General features: G+C 35.8%; 1 protein-coding gene across 3 annotated transcripts in view; it reads right to left on the reverse strand.

Moving 5' to 3' along the window:
- The window catches only part of vps13a (vacuolar protein sorting 13 homolog A), a 90,539-nt gene that overhangs the window by 10,765 nt on the left and 66,417 nt on the right, over window positions 1-13,357 (reverse strand). For all 3 annotated transcript variants that reach the window (XM_067395484.1, XM_067395485.1, XM_067395486.1), the window contains 14 exons: window positions 12,971-13,117; window positions 12,653-12,734; window positions 12,423-12,492; window positions 12,226-12,340; window positions 10,889-11,002; window positions 10,468-10,613; window positions 8,906-8,987; window positions 8,688-8,801; window positions 7,729-7,804; window positions 7,413-7,576; window positions 7,280-7,325; window positions 7,043-7,166; window positions 6,838-6,952; window positions 1,929-2,014 (listed from right to left, as the gene is read on the reverse strand). In XM_067395484.1, coding sequence (XP_067251585.1) covers window positions 1,929-2,014; window positions 6,838-6,952; window positions 7,043-7,166; window positions 7,280-7,325; window positions 7,413-7,576; window positions 7,729-7,804; window positions 8,688-8,801; window positions 8,906-8,987; window positions 10,468-10,613; window positions 10,889-11,002; window positions 12,226-12,340; window positions 12,423-12,492; window positions 12,653-12,734; window positions 12,971-13,117 — 1,481 coding nt within the window. The remainder of the gene's footprint in view (window positions 1-1,928; window positions 2,015-6,837; window positions 6,953-7,042; window positions 7,167-7,279; window positions 7,326-7,412; window positions 7,577-7,728; window positions 7,805-8,687; window positions 8,802-8,905; window positions 8,988-10,467; window positions 10,614-10,888; window positions 11,003-12,225; window positions 12,341-12,422; window positions 12,493-12,652; window positions 12,735-12,970; window positions 13,118-13,357) is intronic.

Below are 13,357 nucleotides of genomic sequence, written 5' to 3' on the forward strand. Positions count from 1 at the left end.
GAATGAATCCAATCTGATTTCAGTTCCAAAGCTGTAAATTAACATACACATCGAGGCACTGTGCTTAATATTTGGATTCAGAGGTTTACATCGCCTAAATTATTAATTAAGATATACACCACCCCTTTAATCAGAGTGAAATGCTTTTATGAACAGAGGTTGCATGTAAACTCAAATCGATCGCTCAAAATGTATGAAGTAGAGATCCACTGATACAGTGTTTCTGCACTGATAACGATTACTGAGAATGACATCGTTTCGTGAGAAAACATCCAGATTTTTTGTGCTGCGATTCAAATTTTCTTATGCTGTCAAATGCTTGCTCTATAAAGAGTTAACCATCTCTGAAAATATCACAATGCACAGTATTACATAAATCAATTTAATAATGATTCATTTGTAAATATTTCAGATGGGCCTACATGTCAACTTTTCTTAAGGAAATTTCTCCCAACTAAAACTATACAGGAAACCCTCTCATTTTGTACATTACTATAATGTTAAAACAGAGCCCAAACTATAAAAACTATACTATACTATAATATATATATATATATATATATATATATATATATATATATATATATATATATATATATATATATATATATATATATATATTCAACTCTATTCAATTTATTTCAGATGACAATCACACTCAGATAAAAACTGAGATGTATATTTCAATTGCACATGAGGTGGTTTTTATTAAAAAAAAAATTGTCTTAACAGATTTATTCAAACATATATAAATAAATAATGGTAATTAAGTTAACTAATGAACTGTAAACACTGGATAACTTATCTGAGCTAAAAGTAATGTTATGTGACGTTGTGCAAATGTTGTTTATTGACATTTGTCTGTGATCGAAACACTGATTTAGCGACTGCATGAGACATGATACATTTTAGTAAGTTGTACAATATCTTTAAACAACTTTATTTTAGGCTATATCTTAAAGAGGAATTAGATGACTGGCGCTTGAACGGAGTCGGCTACAGCGATGTCACGCCACATTAAAGAGCACCAAATGGACAGAATTTTGAAAGCTGATGAGGCTTTGTTTCTTATCAAAAGCTCTTTGTGATTATTGGATGGGAGTGCACTACAAATAAAGTCTGGTGAAGGGAAAAACGCACAATCGGCAACCCTGGCTTGAACTATGAGCGATTAGAACCTGTGTTAATGGCGCTAATTTAATGCTCTAAAGTGAGACAGCCCTAAATCTTGTAAATTTGTATATTATTATTCTATTCTCTTTATTATGTGTCTTGTCTTGTCGCTGTCACTCTGTTGCACTGTGGAGCTTCTGTCACTAAAACGAATTCCTAGTATGTGTAAACAACATACTTGGCAATAAAGCGCTTTCTGATTCTGAATTGTACACAAGAGACACTTATTTCAACCACACAACAACCACCTAGAATAGCCTAGCAACCGCATAGCAACACCCTAGCAATGTGCTTAAACATGTTAAAAACCTGCTAATCTATACATCTATTCAAAATTCTGGCTTTTAAAACTACTAAACTAAAACTTAAATAAGTTTCAAACTTAAAGCCTTAAAACCTTTAAACTCAAAGCTGTTAAAAACTTTCTTGCTTGGCTTTCATCAAAGTTTGTCTACAAACTATACTATCTAGTTTTTCTTAACTGCTTTAAAGTGATGTTATAGAATCACCTTTGACATTTGACAAATTCTACAAGAGACACTTTCTTCACCCACTCTGATACGTTATTTTCCGCCCTCTTTTGATTGTCAGGATAATCAGCTGTTTTTAAACAATTGTTAAATAACTCATCAGTGCAGCCCTGGCATGTTTTATCAGTACTTGTGTATGCTTAAATCAAACACGCCCCTTCATCTACATGTGCTTATGTCACATATTGCTCATGCAAAATGAGGGGTTTATATAAATTCACCTACCTTTTAGTGATCATCAGGAAATCTGATTCGTTCACCTTAGCATGAGCAAAGTACCTGTACTTGGCAAACCGTCCATTTTCAATACTCTACAAACCAAGCGGAGAAACCAATTAATATTAAAAAAAAACAAAAAAAAAACAACAACAATCCTGTGAACTTCTATTTTCTGTCCACATCATGTGCTGACATTTGAGGGGCTGAAATGGTGATGGAGTGGATATAATGACATGAACATAACTGATGAAAAGACACAGAGTGGCAACAAAACCTCAAAAACATCATATACTGTACATCACACTAGTTTAGGAACCCTTAAAGCCAATTCAACCAGTTTTTAACTGTAAAATTTGTTAGTTCTCAGTGTCTGTGCACTTTCACATTGCCTATCTGAACACGTTCTGGATGCAAGAATGCAAATTTTCCAGAATTTCCCTAGTAAAAAGACTAATTTAATGCAAAACCTAAGCAAAGGTTGAGTCACGATGTTTTCTAGAAGACTGAAGTCTCGGTACACACCCCTGCTCCAGCGCAGGGTTTACTTTGTGCCTGTGTGTCAGTTCATTTTGCAATGCATAGTAGGATTGATGGGTGTGGAATGGGTTAATGATGAAAAATGCACTTGGAAACAGACTTTATTCAGGAAAAATGACAGATGAGGGTGTGGGACAAAACATCTGAAGGAATAAAACCAAGATTCCTAAGCATAAAACAGCAATATTTACATGTACTTTTTATCAGCTGCACACTAACTACTTAAACATTGTAAATTACTCAGATTCAGATGCACATTACACAATCAGACTGAATATCTATTAAAAGGACACAAGTGTATTTTCCTCGTCCTCATCAGAGTCAGAGCTACTCCACTGAGAGAGGGCCGTTCTGCGCTGTAAACATGACAAGAGAGGAGAGCTGCGGTCAGTGAACACCAGAACAGACGCTGAACTGCTCCACTAACACTACTACATCTGACGCTATATCTGCAACTCTCACACGCTACACAACATATCACAGAATGATCTATTTGTTAGGTCAATGAATGCTGGGAATTACATTAGTAATGGTAGTAAGTGGACTACATAATGATTTGACTTAATTTCATATTTTTTATCTATTGATATATTAATTGATAATATTTTTAATATAATTTTATTTTACTGTACACAGCAGAATCCCCAGAGTTAAATCAGCTCTGCTCAGAGAACATATGGTCCCTCTCTACATCTCCACTGAAGCAGTGTTAAAGTTAATGAGATAATATGCTATTTGTGGAGTTGTTTAATCAGATCTTAAAGAGATTTAATATCTTTTATCTTCAGTTGAGTTAATCTTAGGCTGTGGCCGGGAGTCATTTGTAGTTCTTGTGTTTCTCTTCAGTGGTTCTGCTTGTTAACAGCAGGTGTTCATCACTAATGCTCAATCATAACTTAATCACTTAATTATCTCATTAACTTTAACTCTGCTTCAGTGTTACTTTAACACTAAATAGAGAGGGGCCATATGTTATCTGAGTAGAGCTGATTTAACTCTGGGGATTTTGCTGTGTATTTATAAAATTTACATTTTTGGTTAAAAAACATTTTTAATATAAATATTTTCAATTAAAAATAAATAGTGTTTTAATTATATTTTTAAATTATATATATTTTTTAATTATATTTAAATTATATATATTTTTTACTTATATTTTTCAATTTTATATATTTTTATATTTTTAGAGTGTATTAGCGCCTGCCCCCTAGTTCAGGAAATATTTTTTTCCATTCATTTTTCCCATAGGGATTTTAAAATAGTCTGTGTTCAGGAGGCATGAACCAAGCCAATCAAGCAAAACTTTTTTTTTGAAAATCGGTCAAAAAGACGGAACAAGACTGTGTACTTAACAGTTTTAGTGAGGGAAAGAACTACAATCCCATGAAGCACTGCGAACAGAATAATCAAATTAAAAACAATGGAGAAACATAAAACTACTCAAGTACAAATATATATATATATTTGAAGTTTATTGCAAAATATGACTCGATTACATCAATTGCAGTGCTTCATGGGAGTGGGTGGAGCTAAAGAGCTCTTTTGGCACATATTGCTTTTTTTAACTCTTATTGGTGTAATTTTCTGTAGAGCATCATGGGTAATGTAGTTTTTCCACCTGGAATTCCACTGTTAAACACAATAATTCTAAAAATAAGCTGAAATAATGTGGGCTGACGATTTCAGCAGAAGCAAATACCATCGATTAACAACCTCATAGCTCACAGTAGGCCTGTCTTTAAAGGTTTAGAAGTTATCGTTCAAAATCAATTTCCCTATGGAGAAAATGAATGGCGTTTTTACTGTTGCACTCTATTAACGAACACTTAAGCCCAAAGTATACTTCACGTTTTACATATACGCGAGGGTCTGCATACAGTGCACGTGACGCAAATTTCGTCACCAAAATAGTATGCATTTGATTTTTGTACTTTGTCCGCACAGGTTGCACATGAATTTACTTTGATGCATTGAATTTGTTTTGCACTAGTCAGTTGTTCCTCATTGTTTCACAGTAAAAATTAAACTAAAAAGATGGAAAAACAACAATAACAAAATTCTGGAGACTGCAACAACAACAGACACCGACACTTCTGTGAGGGGTTATGAGATGCAGCAACTTTAGTTTAAAAGAATACAAAGACATTTTTATCAGTCATAACTTCTGGAGAAAAATGGCACAGACACTGGACAAAGATATTTTAAAACTTTCCAGAGTGCACGTGTGTGAGCACGCAATCAACTGGAGTATACTTCGAAAGGCTATGCGTTCGACTGTAGTGTAAAATAACAAAGTACACTTTGGGATTTAAGGGAACAGTAACGATTCAGAGTAAATGCTCATCTGGATCTGTAACAAATGTCAATAAAGTTTTAATAAAGGATCTGGCATCCATAAAGTAGCTTAATAGCAAAGTTTTACAAATGCATCCTGTAGAATCTCTCTGCCACCTGCACGTCTGCTGATAAAATTACAAACCCTTGGTGGTCCTTGTTAGTCTTTTTGCTTCCTGTTGTGTTTTGGATGCTAGGCTATATTGCTTCCTAACTAGTTTAACCAGCAAGACTTCCTTGGTCAACCAGCTTCACCAGAAAGACTGGTCTGTTGAACAGCTTCATCCGCTTCACGGTTTGCTGGTCCACAATCTAGACTAACATGAAACAAGTACTAACCAGCAGTAACCAGCCTGGACAAGCATGAAAATTCATGTTGGTCTAAGCTAGTTGTTTAATGACAGCGGTGGGTGTTTAAGATAATGGCAAAAATAATCAGAATATACAGTATATAAAAATAAGATATATATGTACTGTATATATTATATGTATATGGGTAGCTGACAAGGATATTTTATCAAGAGGTTAAGTTTAAATACATGTTTAAATAAATAAATATTAAATATGTACACTACTGTTCAAAAGTGATAAAGACATTTTTAATGTTACAAAAGATTTCTTTTTCAAATAAATGCTGTTCTTTAAAACTTGCTATTCATCAAAGAATCCTGAAAAAAATTACCACAGTTTCCATATAAATATGAACAACTGTTTTCAACATTAACAATAATCAGAATTTTTTTTTTTGAGCATCAAATCAGCATATCAGAATGATTTCTGAGGGATCATGTGCAGTGTTGGGGGTCACGCATGACAAGTAAAACGAGTTCAGATTAATCAGATTACTTTTTCCAAGAAACTAGTAAAGTAACACATTACTTTTATATTTACAACTAAATGTCCGAGCTACTTTTTCAAATAAGTAACATAAGTTACTTTGTTTTCTCATTTATAGACTGACAGCTCTCCTGTCCTCATGTTGAGAGAAATAAAGTGCAGAGGTGTTGTGTGTACTGTGTGAACATGATGGATAATGTAGTTCTAGACTAAATGTGAACATTTACTCATCTCACTTGCACAAAAATAGATTCAGCATTCCTTAAAATTAATAAAAACAGTGAAATGCAAACTCAGAATATTACGCAAACCAAACCTGCAATAATTCATGTTAAATAACAGACATATACTTTATGTATTTAATCTGAATTAATTTGCTGCTGATCTAATTCAACCATACTAATAAGCAAAAATGACTTTAGATAAACATCATGTTTGTGTTTCTTTTCTTTGTTTTTATTGCTTAAGTAAGCAATAACTTCTCATCTGTGATCCAGAACTGCAGTACATCTGAGATGTTTGTTTGTTTGTTTGAGCTGCGCCCTCCACTGTACAGGTGTGAATTTGCATTTCCTTCAGCCTGAGGCTTAATTGTTTGTTTTTGTTTTGCTTTTTTTTTTGCAAATGTAAAGGCCCTTTGACACCAAAAGTGAAATAAACAAACAGCCCAACCCTCATGAGAAAAAGTAGCGTAACGCATTACTTTCCATAAAAGGGAGTAACACAATATTGTAATGCATTACTTTTAAAAGAACTTTCCCCAACACTGATCATGTGATACTGAAGACTGGAGTAATGATGCTGAAAATTCAGCTTTGATCACAGGAATAAATTACATTATTACATTAGAAACAGCTGAAATTGTAATAATATTTCACATTTTCACTGTTACTACTGTATTTTTGATTGCATAAATGCCGCCTTGGTGAGCAGAAGAGACTCATGATTCAATAGTATATATCTCTCAGTGGTTGTATATCAGATGTTTACCTTTTTCAACCACCATTTAGCATTTTTACAGTTTATTTAAGCAGTGCTGTTGTTTAAATTTTAGTAGAAGTACAAAAATTGCACTCCAGGAGGCTGTTATCCTGTCATGTCAACTGCCCATTTCTGTTGCCTATTATCATGTGTATTCCTATTATATTTGTCATTTGCCACTATCTTGAACAGCAGGAGTGTGATGGCAGGAAGTGTTACGCGTCACCTGCAGCATCTGGCTACCGATTCCCTCTCTCTCCTTATACGGCCTGATGACTCCATCCTCATGGATGAAACGAGGAGGACGCAAACTCTCCACATCCTGAGACGTCTCTGCAGCTCTGAATTCAAATCATGCCAGAAAATGCGTCACAATCATTGAATACACTTTCCCAAACAATGCACTCAGATACATAGACATGTTCACACACCTTTTGATGCCTTGAAAAGTGCTGCTGGCCATGTCAATGATGCCCCCTGTTGGTCTAGTCAGAGCTCCAACCAAGCCTTTGCCCACACCCTTAAAGAAACCCGCCGCTCCTTCCTTTTGAGCTCCTACAGGAACACACACACACTCATGACATGCCTATTAAGCTGAACACACAGGTAAGCTGACTGTTGACATTGAAATACTGATAGATAACCAAACAACTGGCATAAAGCTTTACCTTTAATTGGTTTAGTCACAATGCCAGTGATGCCGCTTACAAAACCCTGTGTGAAAGAGATCATATTTACAGACGGACTACACACACAATCCAAATAATTTTACTGCAAAAGCAAAGTTTGACTTTGACTCACAGACACCAGTCCTTTCCCTCCTCGCGTCAGTCCTTCTCTCAGGCTGCTGGGCTGCTTGTTCATGGCCTCGCGTCTCTTCTGCTGGTACTCCTCATCCATCGTCATGGCGGCCACACCTTTAGCCATTGCTCCCGTGATCCGAGACGCCGCTCCTGCCAGGCCGCCTGAGAAGAGGATGACAAAAAGTTCAGAATTTGACTGGAAGAACATTGCTGTTTATTCTTGATATGAACCTCATGTGACCACTTTTGTTTTTCGATTTAAGTCTCTGAATTCATAGCTTTTTAAAGATCACTCACAAAAAGAGAGTACATACCCACAGCCCCTCCAACCAGAGCCTTCACCCCGAGTGCCATCCCTTCAACAAACTCCTCTGGTCCCTGTATGGCACCCTGACAAACACACACACATTCATTTTGTATGCAAAGTCACCTGAGTTTTTTGTTGTGCATCGAGGGATTTATTTAATAAATGTGTTTCCATAGTAGTTTATGCACATGTCAAAATTATCCGTCTCAACTGAGCGCATACGTTTCATGTGCATTTTTATTATTTATGCACATCTTGGCGTTTCCATTCAAAATTTGCATAAATATAAGATACTATTATAGTTTTTTATATCTTAAATTTAGTTTTTATTTTTGCATTTTAATGTTCATTTGAAAGTTTTAGTTGTGCATTTTTGTCATTTTTATAAAAATGTCTATTAGTAATTTTTTTTTATGTCTATACTGTATGGTTTTTATTAATTTATTTCAGTTTTAGTTTTAGTTATTTTATCAAGTTAAAAAAAATGAAAATAAGAAATGTTTCCTTGACAAGATATAAAGTAAAATATCTAGCTTCTGCCAGACTGCCTTCTATATTCAACGTACGAAGAAAGAAACACCTCTCCCAGTTCAAAACTATGCTACGTCCTACAAGGTGTAAAAGAGAAAGAGAAAACACTCAGCAATGGTGTTGACTGATGAATCTGCTCATGGTTTGTCTTAAAGCATATTAAAAACACCACATAGACATATAAACAACATTAAAAACTTGACTTTCACCACAGGGGGACTTTAAATATAATAATCCTGCTCTCCATACAGTGGAGACATATAACTATGTACTGTATTTATATAAATATAAAAAAATATAAATAACTATGAATAGTTGTGCTCAGTAAAAAAAGGTCATGTGGGTTTGGAACGTTCATTTAATTTCTAAACTTGCAGTTTAGAGAGTCACAAATGTTTTATTTCAGTTGTTTTGTCTGAAGAGTTAAAGCTTCACCTGATAAGGCTCATAAAAGAAGGCCTCGACGCCTTCAGACAGACCGCGGATCAGTCCGAATGGATTCCCAAGGACGTCTAAACCCAAAACCAGAACATACATCTGTTTGATAGCCTAAAACACACAAGCACAGATACATGAAAACAGGCAGTCATAATGTATGTTAAAAACACACTGAAATCAGCAGTAGTCTGTGAATGTTAAAGGTGAACGGTCACCTGTTTGGAGTAATGGCGGATGACCTCTGACTGCAGCTGCTGAGTGGTGCGGAACTGGTACGTCAGCTCAAAAAAGGCAAGTCTAGAGAAAGAAAGGACACAAAGGCATCAATGTAAATGTAAACATTTCAATATTTTATAGGAGACTTTGCACATATGCAATGGCATGATATCTTTGTAGTACAGTGTATGCATACTGTACACAGTATACAGTTCAGTATATATGGAATATCAACAAAACCTACTACATCTGCCAAAATGTGCATTACAGAAGCAGACCACACTACACTGGGTACCGTATCCCACAATTCAATGCCCTTGATTTGATCTTGCCTTTCCAATTTTATGAAGGTACATTAATGTTCAAAAAAATTTGGGGTCAGTAAGAATTTTTTATTATACTTTATTCATCAAGGATGTATTCAATTGTTCTAAAGTGATGAAAAAGAAATGTATAATGTTACAAAAGATTTCTATTTCAGATAAATGCTGTTCTTTTAAACTTTCTATTCATCAAAAAATCCTACATCATGGTTTCCACAAAATATTAATATTAATATTATTTCAACATTGATAATAATCAGAAATGTTTCTTGAGCATCAAATCATCATATCAGAATGATTTCTGAAGGATCATGTGATGCTGAAGACTGGAGTAATGATGCTGAAAATCCAGCTTTGATCACGGAAATAAATTACATTTTACTATATATTACAATATAGAACAGTTATTTTAAATTGCAGTAATATTATAATAATATAATCAATACTATATGATATATTTTATTGTATTTTTGACAAAATAAATCCAGCCTTGGTGAGCAGAAGATACTTTTTCCAAAAAATAAAGAAGAAATCTTAGTGTACCACAATATCAAAATCATTTTTTGAGAGACAAAAATACAAAGTAAACAAATTAATATCTGAAATAACTGTAGCATACTACAGTTTGAAGCATTTATCATGACATGCTGCATAGTGCAAAAAAATACTTAAAGTAAATGAAAAACTATAGTATTATATAAATAATACTAGCATACAACAATTTCTGCTCAGTATGCAGTAAAATTGGCACGCTAGTATTTCATTCTGAGGACTGAATAACTAATGACCAAGATGCCAGTCTGATAATGAAGTTGAAGTTGAGTTCTTCTACAACAGGGATGGACAACTCCAGTCCTGGAGGGCCAGTGTCCTGCAGAGTTTATTTCCATCCCTGATAAAATCTCACTTGTCTATAACTTTCTACTAATCCTAAAGACCTTGATTAGCTGGTTCAGGTGTGTTTCATTAGGGTTGGACCTAAACTCTGCTGGACACTGGCCCTCCAGGACCGGAGTTGTCCATCCCTTTTCTACAAGCTTAATTTCTAGCTAGCTTGTTTTTGTCTTTCCACTAGAGGGCAGTGTGACAGTGCAAACACTGAGGTGAAGAGTGAGTTTCACAGCATCTAACCACCCGTGAAATCCACAAATACCCAATGTGTGATCTGAGGGTTTGGCTGGGCAGAATGAGGAAGTGCAGGGATGTGAGAAAGAGTGCTGAGAGGTGAATGTAAGTACTTGAAGAGGACGTCCTGGGCATCAGTGAGAGTTGCTCCGATACTCTTCAGCAGCAGGTGGAGAGACTGAAGGGGAATGATCTCTGTCTCTCTCTCTTTCTTATTCCCGTCTTCACCACCGGTGCTCAGAGAGAAACTCAAGTGGAGCTGCCATCACACACACACACACACACACACACACACACACACACACACACACACACACACACACACACACACACACACACACACACACACACACACACACACACACACACACACACACACACACACACACACACACACAGTTACACACCACACCATACACTCAAAATGTGTTGATTTTAAAAATGCCTTCAATGACCAAAGTTTGTCATAAATATTAAACCTTTAATATTTTTGTGTGGTTACAGTGCATTTTGCATGAGGTTTTGATAACTGACCTTTATGGGAGAGATGTGGAAGTACTCGTACAGGCTGATGGGGGACGTGTCTGTGGCTGAAACATGATTCAACTCAGTCTTCAGATACTCGATGTCCTTTTCAAACAACTCCACCTACAGTACAATGACACAGCAGACACACAAGAGATCAAATACACTACCGGACAAACGTTTGGGGTCAGAAAGATTTTTTTAATGTTTTTGAAAGAAGTCTCTTCTGCTCACCAAGGCTGCATTTATTTAATCAAAATACAGTAATAGTGTCAAATAATATTACAGTTTAAAATAACTGTTTTTTATTTGAATATATTTAAAAATGTAATTTATTCCTGTGATCAAAGCTGAATTTTCCAACGGTGCACGATGGGCAATATGCATTTAAACTGGGTAAATATTAAAAATTAGGAGCCTGATTATTAAAAAAAAATTCACATTCAAACCTAAATATTTGACTTTCTGTTGGTTGGAGCTAATGACTGTAAATTAGAAAGTTGTCTGGCTTAATGAGAACAATATATGTAACAATATATGTTTGATGACTGTAGGTAAAACTAACCCCACCACTTTTGTCAAAAGGAGGCGCTACAGAGCTCCCTCTCCAATCCTGTTTCTAAGGCTTTGCCCATGTCTACTGGCTGATCACTCTGATGTGTCGAGTTTCATGTAATTTGAAGCATGATAAGAGCCTCAAAAACACCCAAGAATATTATTAACGTTTGATGTGTTGCCATGGCTACAGTATTTAAGACATCAGGAATCCTTTCACAGGTCTACATCTGCTGTGTTTTGACATTATACTGATGAAGTTTAAAGTGAATCAGATTTCAAAGGATTTTGAAAGTGACACTCTTCCTGCTGCCAGTTGGTGACGCTATGACTTTGACTCACAATGGTCACATCCATGTGATCGGCCTCCTACAACGAACAAACAGCTGAAGGTTCATCCAAATCAGTCAATGTATGCCGAAGTTATAACACGCTTCCTGTTTCCCTTTTTTCACCATAAATTTGTTGCCTCGCCATGGCAAAACCGTTTGAGATATCAAAAATCATAAGAAATATTGTGTTTTGAAAGGTAGTGTATGTAATCTAAAGATTTAATCAAAGATAGCGTGGATTAAGTAGAGGGAAAAGTCAATTATAAATATATTGTTCAGTACTGAAAAGCATCAATAGAGAAGCGTACTAATTAAAACTGCAACATTTAAAGTCAGGCTGTTCAAAAAAATGGCAAGCTTTAAATCTCTCATGGGGGAATGCTGTTCCTGTGAGGTGTATGACTAATTAATGGAGTTGCCGCCCATTCGATCACTTCTAAGGTTTTATTGGAGCATTACCTCCTGTTCAGATGTGACAGCACTGGCATGTTCAGCAGTGAGGAGCTCAAGTATGGCATAGAGGAACCCCAGATCCATCCGCAGGTCCATCTCCTGAATCAACACTTTAAAATACCTGCAGGGCCAAAAATCAAACATGTTTTGCCATTTGTTTGAGGAATAAAACAGAGGAGAGATTGTAGGAGGAGGAGACGCACTTGATGCGCAGAATGTCCGAGTGCCCGGCTGCTCTGGTGATGATGCTGACATCAGCGAGCGGTTTCGGCTCTTTAATAAAGAAAAGAAACAATAATTAATATGCAACAAACTTTACTGTAACAATGCCAGATTGGTTGGATGCAAAATCAAACAAACAAACAATTAAATAAAAATTAATTCACATATGAATTTGTATTGCTCTTCCTCTCAAGGCTGTGGATCGACTGACCTGAGTCCATGCTGACTGACTTGGGCGGTTTGACAGGGTAGAACACAAATGGGAAGATGGCTCCAGGCAACTGGTTTTGGATCTGATCAGTGAACAGGGGCATTTTATGTCTCTCAATAATATTTTGTGCAATGACCATAATAAATATATGAACTTGTGTGTTATAAACTGTATGAAAAGGTCAGATAATTGACACTTTAGGGCTGCATTTCCCAAAAGCATCCTGAGCTATGGTCTTCACGATCAACTTAGCTCACGATGCTTTTGAGAAACGAAGCCCTAAATTGTGCCAATTGCTTTAGCGGGTGTGAAACAGACCTGAATCCTGTTGATCTGGACTCGGTAGGTTTTCTGACGGGTGGAGACACTGTACTCCACCTTTAGTGCTGGCAGGAAGTTCCTCCTGAGAGGAGCATCAAAGGGCTGCATTATCCTCATGTCCACCCCATTTGCAGCAAACAACACCTGATGGACATACGGCACAGCCAGAGATAGATTAAAACATGTATGAATGCTGCATCTTTAAATGTAAAGTGGCCGATGACTGATATAAAGGCCGTTATATAAACACTTTAAATTAAAGACAGTAAATAACACATGTAGAACAAAATTATGAGCAAAATGCAATATTTATATTAATTAGAAATTAAGAATTTGAAAATGAGTCAATCTTAAAAAAATTAATCTGTAAAATAAACAGATTTA

This window comes from Chanodichthys erythropterus, chromosome 9 (assembly GCF_024489055.1).
Source record: "Chanodichthys erythropterus isolate Z2021 chromosome 9, ASM2448905v1, whole genome shotgun sequence".
NCBI classification, from domain to species: domain Eukaryota; kingdom Metazoa; phylum Chordata; class Actinopteri; order Cypriniformes; family Xenocyprididae; genus Chanodichthys; species Chanodichthys erythropterus.